The sequence below is a fragment of the Giraffa tippelskirchi genome, chromosome 14 (assembly GCF_054371585.1).
Source record: "Giraffa tippelskirchi isolate mGirTip1 chromosome 14, T2T-mGirTip1v1.2.pri, whole genome shotgun sequence".
NCBI classification, from domain to species: domain Eukaryota; kingdom Metazoa; phylum Chordata; class Mammalia; order Artiodactyla; family Giraffidae; genus Giraffa; species Giraffa tippelskirchi.
In genome coordinates, this window is record NC_137288.1 from 43234178 (window position 1) to 43254303 (window position 20126).

The window sequence follows — 20126 nt, forward strand, 5'->3', positions numbered from 1 at the left end:
TGCATTGGTAAAGAATCCTCCTGCCAATGCAGAAGACGCAGGAGACGCAGGTTCAATCCCTGGGTTGCGAAGATTTCCCTGGAGAAGGAAATGGCAACCCACTCCAGTTTTCTTGCCTGGGAAATCCCATGGACAGAGGGGCATAGTGGACTACAGTCCATGGGGTTGCAACGAGTCAGACATGACTGAGCGTGCGTGCACACAGACACACACCCAGAATTTAGATTAGGTATTTTTATTTTTCACAAACCTGTTAGAGAACCAGTGATAAGTTAATTTTCAATTTCTTCTGTTGGGTTTCATATTCTAAAATTTCCTTCTCTCGCTTCCCCTTCCTCCCTTGTTATGTTATACAGTATGTAACTTTTTTTGATTTTAAGATAATTATAGATTCACAGGAAGTTACAATGATAAAAGAGAGTGGGCTCTTGTACTCTTCATCTACTTTGCCCAGTATGTTACATCATGCTAACGATGGTACAATATCAGAACCAAGAAATTGACATTGGTATAAAATAATGACATAGCTCTGACTGAAAGACATTTTGAAAGTGTTACAGTGTGTTATAGCATATATTTCATAAGTATAGCATTAAAATGTTGACAAGGATTAATCGATACATTCAGGGATTCACATTGACATTGCAATGAACAGGTTGGCTTTGGGCAAGTATATTTCTTGTCATTAAAATAGTTTTCTAGTGATGGTGAAAAATAGTTTTCTGATCTGTAAAACAAGGATAACAATAGTTATTTCATAAGGTTGTTGTGAAGAGAAAATGAAATAATGTGTTACTGCCTGTAGGGCAGTGCCTAACACAGATCATTCAGTTCAGTTCAGTCACTCAGTCGTGTCAGACTGCAGCCCCATGAACCGCAGCACACCAGGCCTCCTTGTGCATCACCAACTCCTGGAGCTTGCTCAAATTCATGTCCATCAAGTTGGTGACGCCATCCAACCATCTCATCCTCTGTCCTTACCTTCTCCTCCCACCTTCACTCTTTCCCGGCATCAGGGCCTTTTTTTCCAGTGAGTCAGTTCTTTGCTTTAGGTGGTCAGAGTATTGGAGTTTCAGCTTCAACATCAGTCCTGCCAATGAATATTCAGGACTGATTTCCTTTAGGATGGACTGGTTGGATCTTCTTGCAGTCCAAGGGACTTTCAAGAGTCTTCTCCAACACCACAGTTCAAAAGCATCAATTCTTTGGTGCTCAGCTTTTTTTATAGTCCAACTCTCAAATCCATACATGACTACTGGAAAAACCATAGCTTAGACTAGACAGACCTTTGCTGGCAAAGTAATGTCTCTGCTTTTTAATATGCTGTCTAGGTTGGTCATAGCTTTTCTTCCAAGGAGCAAGCGTCTTTTAATTTCATGGCTGCAGTCACCATCTGCAGTGATTTGGGAGCCCAAGAAAATAAAGTCTGTCACTGCTTCCATTGCTTCCCCATCTATTTGCCATGAAGTGATGGGACCAGATGGCATGATCTTAGTTTTCTGAATGTTGAGCTTTAAGCCAACTTTTTCACTCTCCTCTTTCACTTTCATCAAGAAGCTCTTTAGTTCTTCTTTACTTTCTGCCATAAGCGTGGTGTCATCTGCATATCTGAGGTTATTGATATTTCTCCTGGCAATCTTGATTCCAGCTTGTGCTTCATCCAGCCTGGCATTTCCCATGATGTACTCTGCATATAAGTTAAATAAGCAGGGTGACAATATACAGCCTTGTATATTGGACAATATACTCCTTTCCCGATTTGGAACCAGTCTGTTGCTCCATGTCCAGTTCTAACTGTTGCTTCTTGACCTGCATACAGATTTCTCAGGACACAGGTAAGGTTGTCTAGTATTCCCATCTCTTTAAGAATTTTCCACAGTTAGCAAAAACAAGACCAGGAGCTGACTGTGGCTCAGATCATGAATGCCTTATTGCCAAATTCAGACTTAAATTGAAGAAAGAGGAGAAAACCACTAGACCATTCAGGTATGATCTAAATCAAATCTTTTACAATTATACAGTGGAAGTGACAAATAGATTCAAGGGTTTAGATCTCATAGAGTGCCTGAAGAACTATGGATGGAGGTTCATGACACTGTACAGGAGGTAGTGATCAAAACCATCCCCCAAAAAAAGAAATGCAAAAAGGCAAAATTGTTGTCTGAGGTGGCCTTACAAATAGCTAAGAAAAGAAGAAAAGCTAAAGGCAAAGGAGAAAAGGAAAGATATACCTATCTGAGTGCAGAGTTCCAAAGAATAGCAAGGAGAGATAAGAAATCCTTCCTCAGTGATCAATGCAAAGAAATAGAGGAAAACAAGAGAATGGGAAAGACTAGAGATCTCTTCAAGAAAATTAGAAATACCAAGGAAACATTTCATGCAAAAATGAGCTCGATAAAGGACAGAAATTGTATGGACCTAACAGAAGCAGAAGATATTAAGAGAGGTGGCAAGAATACACAGAAGAACTGTACGAAAAAGATCTTCATAACCCAGATAACCATGATGGTGTGATCACTCACTTAGAGCCAGACATCCTGGAATGTGAAGTCAAGTGGGCCTTAGAAAGCATCACTATGAACAAAGCTAGTGGAGGTGATGGAATTCCAGTTGAGCTATTTCAGATCCTAAAAGATGATGCTGTAAAGTGCTGCACTCAGTATGCCAGCAAATCTGGAAACTCAGCAGTGGCCACAGGACTGGAAAAGTTCAGTTTTCATTCCAATCTCAAAGAAGGTTGATGCAAAGAATGTTCAAACTACCTCACAATTGCACTCATCTCACATGCTAGCAAAGTAATGCTCAAAATCCTCCAAGCTAGGCTTCAACAGTATGTGAACCATGAACTTCCAGATGTTCAAGTTGGATTTAGAAAAGGATGAGGAACCAGAGATCAAATTGCCAACATCCGTTGGATCATCGAAAAAGCAAGAGAGTTCCAGAAAACAATCTACTTCTGCTTTATCGACTACGCCAAAACCTTTGACTATGTGGATCACAACAAACTGGAAAATTCTTAAAGAGATGGGAATACCAGACCACTTTACCTAACACAGGTAAGCACTTGAAAAATGATAGCCATTGTTATTAATCATTGAGTTAAGTAAAAAGTTAAGATTATTCTGTCAGAGAAAAATTAGGAAGTGTAAAAATGTAGCATGAACCCATTTATATATTTTAAAAATGTACATGTGTATACATATGTATTTCTAAATCTACAGAAAAAAGAGTGAAAGAACATACGTCAAGTCAACCAAATGGTTTTCGTTGCAAAAGGCCAAGGATTGGAAGGAGAATGGGGAGACATGGTAAGAAAAGAGAAGATATTTTTCCAAACTTTATATGTATATATGTATTATTTTAAATTTTTTACAGCAAACATAATTTATACTTAAACAATAAAAGCAACATTAAACTTTATAGTCTAATGCCTAGAGGATTCCAACTATGACATCTTGATGGTTTGAGCCAAATATCTTATTGAACAATCAGAAATATTGGACAAAATATTAAAAAATAAATGCATGCTTGCTAACTCCACCAAGGGTTTGTGGTGCCAGGATTCAGAAGAGAAGGAAAACTCATAGAGAGTAAGCCTAGCATCTTCCTCTTAAGGTATCTGCCTATTCCTAGATGAGAAGCAAAGGAGATCTTTGATAAACAAAAATTGGAGTTCACAGCCTGTCAGAGTACAGAGGTCATGAAAAACATCTAGGCTTTTGTTGGGATTCAGAGGGCCACAACCCGAAGTAAGAGTGAAACAAAATAGACCTGTTTTCACAGGGACTAATACCAAGCTTTGAATCATCTCAGTCCTACTGGAATAAAGCAATGTTTCTCAAACTGGAGTTCACAGATCTGGGAGGTACCCAAAAAACTTTCAAGGGATTCACAATGTCAAGTCTATAGTGATAACACTGAAACAGTATTTGTCCCACAACATTGTAAATCAATTATACTCTAATAAAAATTTTTTTAAAAAACTGTATTTGCCCTTTCACTGTATGGATATTAACATTGACGGTGCAAAGAAATGGGTAAAACTGCTAGAGTTTTAGAATAAATCAAGGCAGTAGTACAAAATTGTACTAGTAAACATTATATTCTTTACCACTAAGCACCTGTGGGAAGAAATGCCAAATTCATTTTAGAATGTTATTGAATAAGCACTTAATTATGAATTTTATTAAATCATCTCTCTTGAGTACCTGTCATTTTAATATTCAGAATGACATAAGGGGTAGTACACATAAAACACTTCTTCTGCCTTCAAATTAAGATGTTAGCTTGAGAAAAAGCATTTTTTAAAATATTTGAGTGGCTTGCTCAACCACCCCCTTTCTTATGGAACATCATTTGTTCTTGAAAGAATGATTGACATACTGTGGTTTTTCAGAGTTAGATATTTGGGCAAACATTTCTTGAAGGACATTAACCTGTCATTTCAAAAGAACAACATATAGGGAATTACCTGGTGGTCCTGTGGTTAGGGGGCTTCCCAGGTGGCTCAGAGATAAAAAATCCACCCGCCAGTGCAGGAGGTGCAGGAGACTCAGGTTCGTCCCTGGGTCGGGAAGGAAATGGCAACCCGCTCCAGTATTCTTGCTTGGAAAATTCCATGGACAGTGGAGCCTGGTGGGCTACAGTCCATGGGGTAGCAAAGAATCAGACACAGCTGAGCAACTTCCTTAACCATGCCAGTGGTTAGGACTCTGTGCTTTCGCTGCTTAGGGAAGCTTCAGTCCCTGGTTGGGGAACAAAGATCCTACAACCTCCACTGCAAGGCCAAAACAACCCACCCAAAACCATATAGTGTGTGTTTCAAAAGATAAAATTCAAGCATTTAAGCAAAAATTAGAATTTTGGGAAGACTTGCATATATCACCATGAACTGGACAACTTCCCCATAAATTAAAACTTTGCTCTGTATTCTATAATAACCCATTTAGGAAAAAAGTTGAAGAATAGAAAAATGTATCTGTAAAATATTTTTAAATTAAAATCTTAAATGGCAAAAAAATTAAACTTTTACTGATGAAACTAGTGGCAATGAAAAAGTCTAATTTTTTATGTAGTACTGCATTTGGAATTTATACATAATTCAGTGAACCAGTATTTTCCAATGACCAAAGCAAGATACACAATTATGCATAAATAAAAGACTACATAGACCAATGGATTTTAATGTAATAGAGTTGGAGTAATAACAAACTTGCCTTCAAAATCACTGCAGATGGTGACTGCAGCCATGAAATAAGAAATGCTTGCTTGGAAGAAACGCTATGACCAACTTAGTGTATTAAAAAGCAGAGACATTACTTTGCCAACAAAGGTCTGTACAGTCAAAGCTACAGTTTTTCCAGTAGTCATGTATGGATGTGAGAGTTGGACCATAAAGAAGGCTGATTGCAGAAGTACTGATGCTTTCAGATGGTGGTGCTGGAGAACTCTTGAGAGTCCCTTGGTCTGCAAGGAGATCAAACCAGTCAATCCTAAAGGAAATCAACCCTGAATATTCACTGGAGGGACTGATGTGAAGCTCCAATACTTTGGCCACCTGATGCGAAGAACTGACTCATTGGAAAAGACCCTGATGCTGAGAAAGATTGAAGGCAGGAGGAGAAGGGGACAACAGAGGAAGAGATGGTTGGATGGAGAGCATCACCAACTCAATGGACATAAGTTTGAGCAAGCTCTGGGAGAAGGTGAAAGACAGGGAAGCCTGGTGTGCTGCAGTCTATGGGGTCACTAAAAGTCAGACACGACTGAGTGACTAAGTAACAACAACAACAAGAGTAATAAAAATTCATTGGTAAGAATCTATAAGTTTCAACCAGCTTTAAGAAACTATCACAGTAAACCCGCATTATGTATCAGCCGCTCCTACATCATTGTTGCAAGTGTCTTTAAATCTTTTGTCCATTTTTGTTAAGAGTTGTTTGTGTTTTTACTGAGTTGTAAGGGTTCTTTAAATATTCTAGATACAAGTTCTCTGTTTTCATACATTTTCACCTGGAGTATAGCTTGCATTTTTACTTTCTTATAATCCTTTGAAGAGGATTGAAGAGACTTTTTAATTGAAATCCACCTTATCAATCTTTATTGTATGCTTCTTGCTTTTTGTTATATCTAAGAAATATTTAACTCAAGGTCATGAAGATTTTCTCCAATTTTTTGTTTCAGAATTTTATACTTTTACTTTCTACATTAGGTCTACAGTATATTTCAAGTTAATTTTTGTGCCTATGTGAGGAAAGGGTCAAAGTTCATTTTTTTAAAACATGAATTGTTGCAAAACAGTCTTTCCTCCACTGAATTATCTTGGCATCTGTATTAGTTTTCCTATGGCTGCTGTAATAAATTACCACAAATCTGGTGGCTTAAAATAACAGAAATGTATTCCTCACAATTCTGGAGGCCAGAAGGCTGAAACTATAGTGTCTATAGGACTGCACTATAATATTTTCTTCAAAAGAAAATATATAATAAATTCAATTAGGTTAGCTTAGTATATAATTAGGACAGTAGTTTGTAACATATTGAATAACATCCATATTTTAGTGCACGTTGCATAATTCAACCATAAATTTTAGATAGGGAAATTTCCTACAGGTGCATGAACAAATTATCCCCAACTCAATAGCTTAAAACAACACAAATTTATTACTTTACAGTTTTAGAGGTCAGATACCCAAAATGGGCCTCACTGGGCTATAATTAAGTGTTAGTATGGTTTTATTTCTTCTGGAAGCTCTTGGGGAGAATCTCCTTCCTTGCCTTTTCAGCATCTGCAGGCCACCCACATTCCTTGGCTCATGAACCACTTCTCTCTTCAAAGCCAGCAATGACAAGTCTTCCTCAAGTTGTCATCTCTCTGATTATGACTTTTCAACCTCGCTGTTCTCCATTTAGGAATATTTGTGATTACACTGGGCTCACTCAAATAAGGGCGTCCCTGGTGGCTCAGCGGGTAAAGAATCTGCTTGCAGTGCGGGAGATCTGGGTTTGATCCCTGGGTTGGGAAGATTCCCTGGAGAAGGGAAAGGCTACCCACTCCAGTATTCTGGCCTGGAAAATTCCATGGACTGTATAGTCCATGGGGTTGCAAAGAGTTGGACAGACGGAGCAACTTTAACTTTCACCCAAATAATCCAGGTTCATCTTTGTATTTTAAGGTCAGCTGATTAACCACCTCAATTCCAACTGGAACCTTAATACCATGTTTTCATGTAAGTTATCATATTCACAGGTTCTGAGGATTGGGAAGTAGTCATCTTTGTGAGGATGAAATTACAATGCCTATCACATCCATTCATAGGGAACTTAGTTAACAATTCATAGGGAAATTAGTATGTCATCATCCTCTCCATAAATTGTGAAGTAGTTCAAGGACAGTTATATTCTTTTACTAAAGGTAAAGTAACTGCACATCATTTTCAAGGTCAGGAAACATGTTCAACAGGAAAATAATATGATCTCTAAGTTATAAAATATCTTAAGAGTAGGCTGCACTATCAAGTATTCTGGACCATTTCTAGTCTTGAAGTATGTATTTCTCTCCTTATTAGATTATTAAGTACAAATCTTATCCTTATTTAGTAATTTCAATATTACATTTTTTTTGCATATTTTACTGGTTAAGATTGACAACATCTTAAAGAATCACTCAGCATGGTGGCTGTGCATAATAAATACTAACTAAATAATTAAATATCTTATTATTCCTAATAGTCTTTTAGATAGGGTGGCAAAAGGTGAATGAGATAGTGTCCTGTCCAGTATCATGGCATAGGTGGAAGAACTGGGAATTCCAAACTTGTGCATTCATCACAGTGAGTTAGTTACAGTTGCACAGAGATTCACATAGAAACTAGTTTTTTGAAGCAATGCTTTCTTATAACATTAAACCCCCAAATATAATTGATTCAGCTCCTCCTTAATTCATTCAATATTTGATAGTATTAGAAGAAATGGAAATGTGCCAGAGAGGTTAAGTTATAGTCTACTTTGAATGAAATCTTCTGGAGTATCGAAAATGAAGTCTTTTGTGAAGGATTGGGAAAGGTGATTTGTTCTTGCCTAGAATAATGATTTTATATATAGATGTCTGCTGTTCTCCTTATAGTCTTGAAATCTGTGGAAGCCACAACTCAAAATGACTTATCAAATGCCATGGTGACAGTGAGCAGAAATATTTTGAAAGATATTACCTGAGGGGTTTTGCTCTGAGCCCAATTATAAGCAGACAGGCTTGGTCTGTGCCTTCCCAACGTATTATATGAATTGATGGCAGCACAGGGGCGTAAAATACCAGCTAATTTGGTAATACAGAGAGTCTACTAATTATAAAACAGTAAGTACTAAAGAAATGCTTGTATAAAAGTAAAGTTGTCTAAATTATCTGCAAATTCATGATGTATTTTTTGTGGATTAAGATAATTTTAATGCCATGATTTTATAGTTTTACTAAATATTGAACATATTCCTATAGCACTTGATTCAGTCAGTTCAGTTAAATACATTTAAGGAATACAAATTCATGTAAAACAAATAGAGAATTCAAGCATATTTGAAAATCAAGCACAGATAATTTCCTCATTACTATTTTTGAAAAGTGTATCTACATTCATTAGTGTGAATAATCAAGACCAATTGTTCATGTGGATAATTTTACTTATTCTGAGCTATTGTATATTCTCAAAAACCTTTCACCTCTTTGTTATCCGACTGAATTCCTTTTTCAGATGTCTCAATCCAAGAGCAGTTTAAATAATGGGACAGATTTTTCTAGTTGGGGAGACAGCTGCCCACGTAGCTCATTTTTAAGTTCCGAGTCATTTCTCAAACTTGGGCCAACTACCCATATTCATTCTTTGTTTTTTCCTTATCTAAATTCTGGGGACTCTTTATTCTTTTCCCTTCCAGTCCTGCTATCACTCTGTAGTTACCTTGGGATTCCTCTCTTCCTAACTAATGGTGAAATGAGAATAGATGTTTCCATCTTTGCCCTAACTCAGGGATCTTGTAGGTACAAAGACTCCAAAATTCCCAGAGAGTTCCTCCAGGCTACGGTCTTCCTTACCACTTGCTTCTACTTGTCCAGGTCAAGCTGATTGATTGGATTTATAATGAAAGCTTAAAGGTAAGATTGTTGTTGGTGTCTATTTGCTAAGTTGTGTCCTACTCTCGCGACCCTGTTGACTGTAGCCCACCTTGCTCCTCTGTCCATGGGATTTCCTAGGCAAAAATACTGGAGTGGGTTGTCATTTCCTTCTCCAGGGGATCTTCCCAACCCAGGGATAGAACCAGCGTTTCTTATGACTAACTTTCATTGCCTGGCAAATTCTTTACCACTAGCACCACCTGGGAAGCTCAAGAGTAAGATAGGGTTCCTTTAAAAAAGTGAATTTTTCAGGGAGATCATTTGTATATTTGGATGAACCATTACACCAGTGCTGCCCTCTGACTTCATGGGATGGACACACAGAAAATACTGTTATCTTTTTGGCATATATGTGTGCATGCTCAGTGGTGTCCAAGTTTGCAACCCTTGGAACACTAGACCACCAGGCTCCTCTGTCCATGGAATTTTGCAGGCAAGAATACTGGAGTGGGTAGCCATTTCCTACTCCAGGAGATCTTCTTGACCCAGGGATTGAACCCATGTCTCTGGTGTCTCTTGCATTGGCAGGCAGATTCTTTTCCACTGCACCACCTGGGAAGCCCTTGGTATCAGAGAAAACTGTGGTTATCCATGTTTACAGGTAGTGGGTGCCCTAGGCCCTGCCCTGCTACTTTTAAGGAATAAAAAACTTGAGCAGAGCTGTTACCTCTTTCCTTACCTACAGTTTGGAAACTGTAATTAAGACAAAAGAGTTACCTATCTCTGGGTACTTCCTTGGCACTTGTTTTTTCCTGGGCTATTTCAGACACTGCTGCTACTGGTTCATGTCATTCTTTAACAACTTCCATGCTATCTCCCTAGCAGATAGAACTGGAGCAGTAAGAGTTTCATTTCTCCTACTGAGATATTCTTAACTACTGAGGCACATTTGTGTAAACATCAACACACCACCACAGAAGCCAGGCTTTTAGACAAGACTTAGGAAAAGAAATGCAAAAAAGCAAAATGGCTGTCTGAGGAGGCCTTACAAGTAGCTGTGAAAAGAAGAGAAGCAAAAAGCAAAGGAGAAAAGGAAAGATATTCCCATCTGAATGCAGAGTTCCAAAGAATAGCAAGGAGAGATAAGAAATCCTTCCTCAGTGATCAATGCAAAGAAATAGAGGAAAACAAGAGAATGGGAAAGACTAGAGATCTCTTCAAGAAAATTAGAGCTACCAAGGGAACATTTCATGCAAAGATGGGCTCGATAAAGGACAGAAATGGTATGGACCTAACAGAAGCAGAAGATATTAAGAAGAGGTGGCAAGAATACACAGAAGAACTGTACAAAAAAGATCTTCACGACCCAGATAATCACGATGGTGTGATCACTCACCTAGAGCCAGACATCTTGGAATGTGAAGTCAAGTGGGCCTTAGAAAGCATCACTACGAACAAAGCTAGTGGAGGGGATGGAATTCAAGTTGAGCTATTTCAAATCCTGAAAGATGATGCTGTGAAAGTGCTGCACTCAATATGCCAGCAAATCTGGAAAACTCAGCAGTGGCCACAGGACTGGAAAAGGTCAGTTTTCATTCCAATCCCAAAGAAAGGCAATGCCAAAGAATGCTAGAACTACTGCATAATTGCACTCATCTTACACGCTAGTAAAGTGATGCTCAAAATTCTCCAAGCCAGGCTTCAGCAATACGTGAACCATGAACTTCAGATGTTCAAGCTGGTTTTAGAAAAGGCAGAGGAACCAGAGATCAAATTGCCAACGTCTGCTGGATCATCGAAAAAGCAAGAGAGTTCCAGACAAACATCTATTTCTGCTTTATTGACTATGCCAAAGCCTTTGACTGTGTGGATCACAATAAACTGTGGAAAATTCTGAAAGAGATGGGAATACCAGACCATCTGACCTGTCTCTTGAGAAACCTGTATGCAGGTCAGGAAGCAACAGTTAGAACTGGACATGAACAACAGACTGGTTCCAAATAGGAAAAGGAGTACATCAAGGCTCTATATTGTCACCCTGCTTATTTAACTTATATGCAGAGTACCTCATGAGAAACGCTGGGCTGGAAGAAGCACAAGTTGGAATCAAGATTGCCGGGAGAAATATCAATAACCTCAGATATGCAGATGACACCACCCTTATGCCAGAAAGTGAAGAAGAACTAAAGAGCATCTTGATGAAAGTGAAAGTGGAGAGTGAAAAAGTTGGCTTAAAGCTCAACATTCAGAAAACTAAGATCATGGCATCTGGTCTCATCACTTCATGGGAAATAGATGGGGAAACAGTGGAATAACAGTGTCAGACTTTATTTTTTGGGGCTCCAAAATCACTGCAGATGGTGACTGCAGCCATGAAATTAAAAGACACTTACTCCTTGGAAGGAAAGTTATGACCAACCTAGATAGCATATTTAAAAGCAGAGACATTACTTTGCCAACACAAGTCCGTCTAGTCAAGGCTATGGTTTTTCCATTGGTCATGTATGGATGTGAGAGTTGGACGGTGAAGAAAGCTGAGCGCCGCAAAATTGATGCTTTTGAACTGTGGTGTTGGAGAAGACTCTTGAGAGTCCCTTGGACTGCAAGAAGATCCAACTAGTCCATCCTAAAAGACATCAGTCCTGGGTGTTCATTGGAAGGACTGATGCTGAAGCTGAAACTCCAGTACTTTGGCCACCTCATGGGAAGAGTTGACTCATTGGAAAAGACCCTGATTCTGGGAAGGATTCGGGGCAGGAGAAGGGGACGACAGAGGATGAGATGGCTGGACAGCATCACCGACTCGATGGACATGGGTTTGGGTAGACTCTGGGAGTTGGTGATGGACAGGGAGGCCTGGCGTGCTGCGATTCGTGGGGTTGCAAAGAGTCAGACACGACTGAGCGACTAAACTGAACTGAACTGAGTTTCTGTTCTGAATTGGTTTTGTATATTGATTTGTTTGCATTATGTCCAAGTTTACCAGTGTATTTTTGTCAACGCTAAGGGTAGTGAAAGACAGTTTCTGAAAGACACTACTATTTGCAGAAGTACAAATCATCTTACTTTTATTCTGAGGATGTCTTCAGTCTCTTCATCCTTTAGGTCTCAGGTTAAATATAACCAAGAAGACTTCCCATCACAACCACCTGAGTGCCTCTGTCAGTCTATCTCAGTCCTCAGTTTGCTTGTCTTCCTAAGTACTTTACATATGGACATATTTGTTTACTTGTTTCTGGTCTCTAAACCTTATCAGAGTTTAAGTTCCTTGAGAACAGGTACTCGGTCCATCTTGTTCACAGCTGTATCCCAGGTGCCTACCATAAGCCTAGCACACAAAAATGACCCAAATTTGCTGAATGAATGAAACTCATGACCTTTTTGTGAACAGCATTTATTTGAAACATAAATTTTAAAATAAGTAATTTTTCCTTTGTTTTTTTCCGGTTTACTTTATATATAAAGCGAGGGATTGATTTTTGAGCCTCACTAATGTTGGGTGACATTTTTATATAAACTTTTCCTTCGTGTTACATGAAAGTCTAATTTCACCATGTGTTAATAAACCCTGCACTAACACATTACAGACCTTTGCCCATGTCCCTTCCACAATTTGAAAACTTTTGGCTTTTTCCCTCACACTGATTAGCTTGGGCCTAATGTACAAGCCACTAAATACATAATTGCAAAAGAAAAGCGCGAGGGTGCCCTATTTCAAAACCTGATTCCGAAGATGCAAGTCAGGTGAAACCGACCCAAATTTCCGTCAAGGGTTTATCCTAAGAGGCGAACTCGGGCCGCTGCAGCCAAGTTGGCCGACTGCCCCTGAAGTACAGAACCTAGCCTTCGTTTCCCGATTTTGGGTCGCTGTACTTTCTAATTGTTCGGCAGGGCTGTGTGTGCGCACGAGACCGTGGACTCGGAGGTGCGCACTTCGGGGGCGTAGCCGAGCCATTCAAACCAGCGAATCGGCGCTCCCCTAGTCCGGCCACCCCTGCCCCGTCTCGGCAGATGCTCCACGGGTGCGCACGAAAACTCTCGGGTCCTGACCTTCCTCCTCCCCTCTCCGGGTACCCGCACAGGTCGGGGCGGCCACTTCCACCCAGGAGGGGGTGAGGATGAAGTTGGCAAAACTGCTCGAGCTCTAGAGCGGAGCGCCGAAACGCCGCCGAGGGACACCCCGGCGCGCGGAGAGGGAGGCAAGCGGCCCCGCGCGAAGGGGGCGGGCCGGGGCGGGCCGGCTCGGGCGCTCGCATTTCCTGTGACAGGGGCTGCCCTGCCGCTCCCTCTCCCGCGGGCGGCGGGACCATTTCCTGAATCGCTGAAGCGGAGGGAGGGCTGGGGCGCGGCTCTACCACGAGCGCAGAGGGCCGGGGGTGGCGGGGAAGGACAGGCGGAGGAACCGGAGGGCGACCGAGAACAGGGACGTTCTGCCGGAGCCGCGGCTCCCAGGTACCGCTCAGAAACCGGACTAGTTCGAGCCAGAGCTCCTCCCGCAGGCGGGACCGGCCCGCTGCCCGTCGGGCACCGGAGCATCCCCCCTCCCCGCGAGCCCGACGTGGTTCGGCCCGAGAGGCCGGCGTCTCTCCCCCAGTTTGCCGTTCACCCGGAGCGCTCGGGACTTGTCCGTAGTGGTGACGGCGGCAACATGTCCGTGGCGTTCGCGGCCCCGAGGCAGCGCGGCAAGGGGGAGATCACCCCCGCCGCGATTCAGAAGGTGAAGCCGCGCGGCGTCGGGGATGCCAGGCCTGGCCCGCGTTGAGGAGGAACCCGGGGGTCGGGCTCGGGCCGGGCTTGTCGGCCGCGCCGGGGGCGGAGGCGGGCCTGCTGGGCGGGCGGGTGTGGGAACCCAAGCCGCGGGGCTGCGCCCGAGTGGGTGGCGGAAGGGGGCGAACTGCTCCCTTCGCGGAGCCCTGCGCGCCCCCTCGGGCTCCTTCCTACGGGCACAAAAGCCTGAGTAACCGCTGCCCGATTTCTCTGGGGATGGGGCGGCGTTCGCGCGGCGGGGCGCGTGCGCCCGGCGGCGGCGGCCGCGCGGGGCAGGGTTGTTTTCCGAGGCCCGCGCCCCCCGCGGCCCGCGCGTCGCTCCGGAGTTACTTTGGCGTCGCCCCGCCCCGCGCGGTGCGGCGGCGCCTCCAGGTCTACCCCACCGCAGGTCCCGGGGGTGGGCCTAGGAGAAGTCCGAGCGCTGCTCGCTCTCCGCGCCCAGCTGCAAACTCCGGCCGAGTTGGGGAGCTCGCCGCAGAACTTGGGGGGATGCTGCGGGGAACCTTGGCCGAGGCTCCGAGGCGGGCGAGGGAGCACCCTCTAAACTTCGCGGTTCTCTGGCAGCCCCTTCTCCTCTCCGGGTTCACCCCCGACCCATTTACAGCTGCAGCGCCAAGCGTAGACGCCGTGGCGGCGGTGGTGAGCGTCGCCCCAGCCTGCCTTCAGGGAGCTTAGGGTCGAGTGGTGGAGACAGTCTGAGCGTCGTGATCAGTTTCAGAAGCCGTGATACACACGCGGGGAGCTGCGCTGTGGCCGCTGTTACTTGCCAGTTGGGAACACAAAGGTTTCTTTATTGTTTTCTGCCCCTTGTTGCCCTTGAGCACGGCAGCATCCTGAATTTTAGTGAACCAGACTTTGAAAAGTTACTTGCTAAATTTTGCAGTTTACCCTAAATAGTTCGGTTTTGTTTTATGCACCAGAACAAAGATGAAAATGGCGGGGGGGGGGAAGTCAACTTTTAGGACCACTCAAGACACCATCATATGCCTAGTAGTTTATGTTAATAGGCTTCTGTTGACTTTCAGGCTCTTTACAGTGTGGCGTTTGACATTTGCCCAACTGTTGCTTTATTTATGAAGAGACAGGCTTGGCACTGCCTGAAAATGCAGTGCTTTTTGTATAGCGTGCTGGGCGAAGTGTGCGGCCTGGCAAACAGCTCCGAGTACACGTACACAAAACGTGTTTCTGGAAGGCTTCACTTTATGGACTGTAGAAAAGTTCTGAGTTTGTATTTCCTATAAAGAGTTCCTCTTACCTACATCTTAAGATAATTTATCGTGCGTCACTAATTCAAGAGATGCTGATCAGTTAAAGTGTTCATCCTCAGCTCAGGAGAGAAGAGGATCCCACATTAAGTGCCTGATTGTATAGTGTGAGGGAATGACGTTAAGTAGGAGACAAACCCAGACGTTCTAATGGTGAAGATTGTTAAGCCGTGGAATCTACTGAGAAGATAGGTTGTGAAATCGTTAGATTGGAGATTGTATTAAAACACATTCTAAAGACAAATTTTTTGGCATCTGATGAGTAGATATAAGAAGAAAACCGCATTTGTTCTTTTTGAAGGGCATGTTAATATTTTTTTTTCCACCAGTAGTAAAAACTGATTCATATGCAGAAAAGAAGTCACACTTTTAAATGGATCTTCGTGTTTAATTAAAAGAATTACATTAACTAAATTAATGAGAAAGAGTGGTTATGGTATTAAACTTAAAGCTTTCTTGAAATCCTGGAAGGGTGGGGGCAGTTTGAGGAGGAACATCTACTCCTGTTCTTTGATAAATCTGAGCCTCGGACATCTTGAGAGGTTTGCTCAGGATAGCAAAACTGACAGTAAAACTGGCCTTTTAATTGCTACAGCAGTGCTTTTTCCTCAGTACCACTCTGCTTAGATGAAGTATTTAACCCTTAAAGCCAGTTTTGCTTTGAATTGTTTTCATAGTATGATAAATATATGCTTGTTTTTAAACTTTTGGGACAATTATAAGATTGGCTTGTAAGGTCTGTGGTTAATATTATAGTACATACCTAGAAATTACTGGAATTAATTATTGCATATTTGGAAAGTCACAAAACCATGCTGCATAAAACTTGGAAAAGACCCTGATGCTGGGAAAGATTGAGGGCAGCAGAAAGAAGGAGGCGACAGAGGAAGATATGGTTGGATGGTATCACGGACTCAGTGGGCATGAGTTTGAACAAGCTCTGGGGGATGGTGAAGGACAGGGAAGCTTGGTGTGCTGCAGTCCATGGGGTCTCAAAGAGTCGCACATGACTTAGTGACTGAACAACATAAAACTTGGAAGCTAGCCAGCTATCTCCTTAAGCCTCCTGCGCTGAAGTTTTCATCAGTTTACTTCATTCTGGATTAGGACAGATTAGCTTCCACTGCAAGGGGCACAAGTTCAATCCTGGATTGGGAACTAAGATCCCACAAGCTGAGTGGCAGTGGTTAAAAAATAAAAATTAAAAATTGTTGATTAAACATAACATCCCAAAGGTATAAAATAAGATCTTTTGTGCAGAGCTATATTGTAGGTATAAAGAAGACCTGTGGATTCAGTTCCTATATAGATAAACTTTTCTAGAAATTTGAATTTTTTATTTTACTTGATGCATGAGATTTACAATAAACTTTTTTTACTTTTATTTCAGATGCTGGATGAAAATAACCATCTTATTCAGTGTATAATGGACTATCAGAATAAAGGAAAGACCTCAGAGTGTTCTCAGTAAGATTGATATGAAAGTTTTTTGGTATTTCTTTTTCTGTGTTGGTTAGTTTTTTTTACTTTTCTTTCTTTTTAAGAATAGCTTTATTGAGATATAATTCAGATGCCATATAGTTCACCTATTTTAAAGTACAATCCAGTGGTTTGTAGTGTATTCATAGATTTGTACTACCATCACTTTGATCAATTTTAGAAAATTTTCAACAGTCTCAAAAGAAACCCTATCATTAGCAGTCACTCCCCATTCTCACCTCATCCCACACCCCTTGATAACCACTAATTTGCTTTCTGTCTGTACATTTGCTTATTGTGGACACTTCATCTAAATGAATTGATTGAGTATGTCATCTTTTTTGACTGCTTTCTTTTAGCATCGTGTTTTCAGGATTCATCCATGTTGAAGCTTGTATCAGTATTTCCTGCCTTTATTATTGCTAAATAATCTTCCATGGCTGTACCACATTTTATTTATCTATTAGTGATGAACATTTGGATTGTTTCCAGTTCTTGACTATGATGAGTGATGCTGTGCACATTTGTGTACAATTTTTTGTGTGACTTTTCTTGATTTTTGTAAAAGAAAAATTTGTTACTTGGGCTGGAGGATATATCAGTTTTTTCCTTATACTTCTTATCCTGTGTTATAAATGACTTCAAATTTCTATAGTCTGATTACTGGAACAGTTAGATCTTCATATTCGTAGTTACATGCGTATACTGTTGACTGTTGAACAGCATAGGTTTAAACTACACAGGTGCACTTACATGGATTTTTCTTCAGTGTAGCTGTACTGCAGCGCTACATGATCTGCAGTTGGTTGAATACATGGATGCGAAACCTATAAGATACTGAGGGCAAACTATAGAGTTATACTTGGATTTTCAACTGCAGGTGGCTCAGGGTCTTCATCCCTTTTGTGCAAAGGTCAACTGTATGTGGTTGAGAATGTCAAGTTTATATCTAATAAATAGAGAATTGATTATTACTCATAAGAACTGAACTTCTTATTTTAAAGTAATGATGTGTCTGAAGTAAATTCTACCCTCTATCTAGTAGGATCTGATAGAGTGGAACAAACTGAATATTTTATAAAAAAATCTCTAGAATAGCACTGTCAGCAGAAACACATTGCAAGCCACATAAGTCATGCTACATTTGCTTTTGTGTGTGTGTTAGTCACTCAGTCATGTCTGACTCTTTGCGACCCCATGGAATGTAGCCCCACAGGCTCCCCTGTCCAAGGGATTCTCCAGGCAAGAATACGGGAGTAGATAGCTATTCCCTTCTGCAGGGGATCTCCTGACCCAGGGATTTAACCTGGGTCTCTTGCATTGCAGGCAGATTCTTTACCATCTCCAGTAGGCACATTATACAAGTAAAAAGAAACAGGTGAAATTAATCTTAATAATATCTCTTACTTAACTCATTGTTTCTAAAATATCATTTCAATATATAACCAGTATAAAAATACTAATCAGTTTATTTATGTTCTTTTGTTTCATACCAAGTCTTTGAAATCCACTACGCATCTGATTCTACTAACATCATTTTATACTAGCCTCAAGTTCAGTGTGTCTAGTGGCTACCATATTGGACAACTCAGTTCTAAATGCTTTTCTCCCACCGTTGTTTTGGTATTCATCTCTTTCCTGGAGATCTCACTGGTCTGCTCTCAGGAAGATGTTTTTCAGCAACCCCGGCTCTTTCTCTGCATGGCTTTCATGCTGTTCTGGTCTCTTTATCATCTGATTAACCCTTTTCCTAATTTTGAGTCCTCCTCTATGACTTGGTCTCTTTCCCCTTTGCTTAAAATTATATTTTAATTAAAATCAGAAAAGCATAAAAGTTTGTAGAGATGAAAGTCACTTTGTAAAAAGTTTTAATTTGAGGATAATTATAGTATTGTGATGTTTTTTGCCATACATCAGTATGAATTGGCTATAGGCATGCATTTCTTATTTCTCACTCTTTTATCTCTCTGTTCTCCATAGAGGTAACTACTTACATCGGTTTAGTTCTCTTTCCAAACATTTTTTTGTGTGCTGACAAATATGTGCTCATATTTATATAAACACATTTAGACATTTTGTTTTTAATAGGTTAAGAGTTTTATAAAAGGAATGGCTGGGTCAAAAGCTGTGCTGAATCTCCAAATTACTCGATTGTGTTATGTTGGTTTGCCTTCCTCCAGCTAGGTTTCAGAGACCTAGTTTTCAACCACGTCTGCCAGCAGTGGATAGTGACCATCTTTAAAAGTTTTTTTACATACCGATTGATGAAGAGTGGTATCTCTTCCTAAAACTTTTTATTTTAAAATAATTTCACTCTTACAAAAAATGTTTCAAAGATAGTAGAAGAAATTCCTGTATATTCTTCCCTGAAATTCCTCAGATGTTAACGTATTAGTCTCCTTGCTATGTCATTCATTGCTTCCCTACATTGTTTTTCTGAAACATTTGAGGAAAAGTTGCAGGCGTGATTCTCTCTCACCTTTATAACATCCATGTGTATTTCATACATATTTCATGAAAACAGACACAACTTTTTAAGAGTCTAATTGTTCAAATCAAGATTCAATACTGTTGTCTAGTTTCAGACTTTTTATTTTGACAGTTTTCCCATTAGCGTATTTGCTCAGGTCCACAGTCTGGTACAGGATCGGATGATATGTTTAGGTTGGTCTCAGAATACTTTCATCTGGACTTGTCCTTCAGTTTGTCTGTTCTCTTTCATGATGTTGACGTTGTTGAAGAGTACAGGCCGGTTGTGTGGTATGTCCCTCATTGTGGGGTCTGACTGGTGTTTCTCCTTGATGAGATCCATGTTTATATACTTTCCTTGTCTTCTCAGTGCATCCGTGATAGCTGTGTGACTGTGGTTTGTCCCAGTGTTCGAGATAACTTTGGCCACTTTGTTAAGGTGTTGTCATGTCTGCCAAGATTTTTACTATAAAGTTACTATTTTTCCCTTTATAATTCCTACCTATATTTTGGGGAGATACCTTGAGACACATGTAACACTGTTTCTTAGCCTATTTCTATATGTTCATTGTAACATCCACCAATGTTTCTTGGGGTTTCCCTGGTGACTCTGGTGAAGAACCCACCTGCCACTGTAGGAGATGCGGGTTCGATCTCTTGGTTGGGAAGATCTGGAGAAGGAAATGGCAACCCACTCCAGTATTCTTGTCTGGGAAATCCCTGCCAGCTCCTCAGTCCATGCGGTCGCAAAAGAGTCAAACTGGCTTAGTGACTAAACAACAGTAACAACGGTTCTTAACTCAAACAGTTACTGCTGTGTTGGTTGCCAAAAGGTGACAGAATCCATCTTTCCTTCTACGTTGGTTGGAATCCTACTGTAAGGAAGAAATTTCCCAAGCCCTGCTCCCATTCATTCATTCATTGATTTATATCTGAATGGACTTACGGATTTCTATTATATTTTCTGGATTATAATTTATTAGTCTATATATTTTCTTTTTCAAATTATCCCAAATGCTGGCCACTGGCAGCCCTTCAAGCTG

General features: G+C 41.1%; 1 protein-coding gene across 8 annotated transcripts in view; it reads left to right on the forward strand.

Annotated features, from left to right (window-relative positions):
• Positions 1-13099: 13099 nt before the first annotated feature.
• SS18 (SS18 subunit of BAF chromatin remodeling complex) overlaps positions 13100-20126 on the forward strand; it is a 70589-nt gene continuing 63562 nt past the window's right edge. For 2 of the 8 annotated variants that reach the window (XM_081562737.1, XM_081562742.1), the window contains exons 1-2: positions 13712-13820; positions 16526-16602. In XM_081562737.1, the coding sequence (XP_081418863.1) occupies positions 13752-13820; positions 16526-16602 (146 nt within the window). In that variant the 5' untranslated portion in view covers positions 13712-13751. Of the gene's footprint in view, positions 13303-13418; positions 13556-13711; positions 14655-16525; positions 16603-20126 lie in introns of those variants that run through there. The other 6 variants (XM_081562735.1, XM_081562736.1, XM_081562738.1 and 3 more) reach the window with 5 other exon arrangements.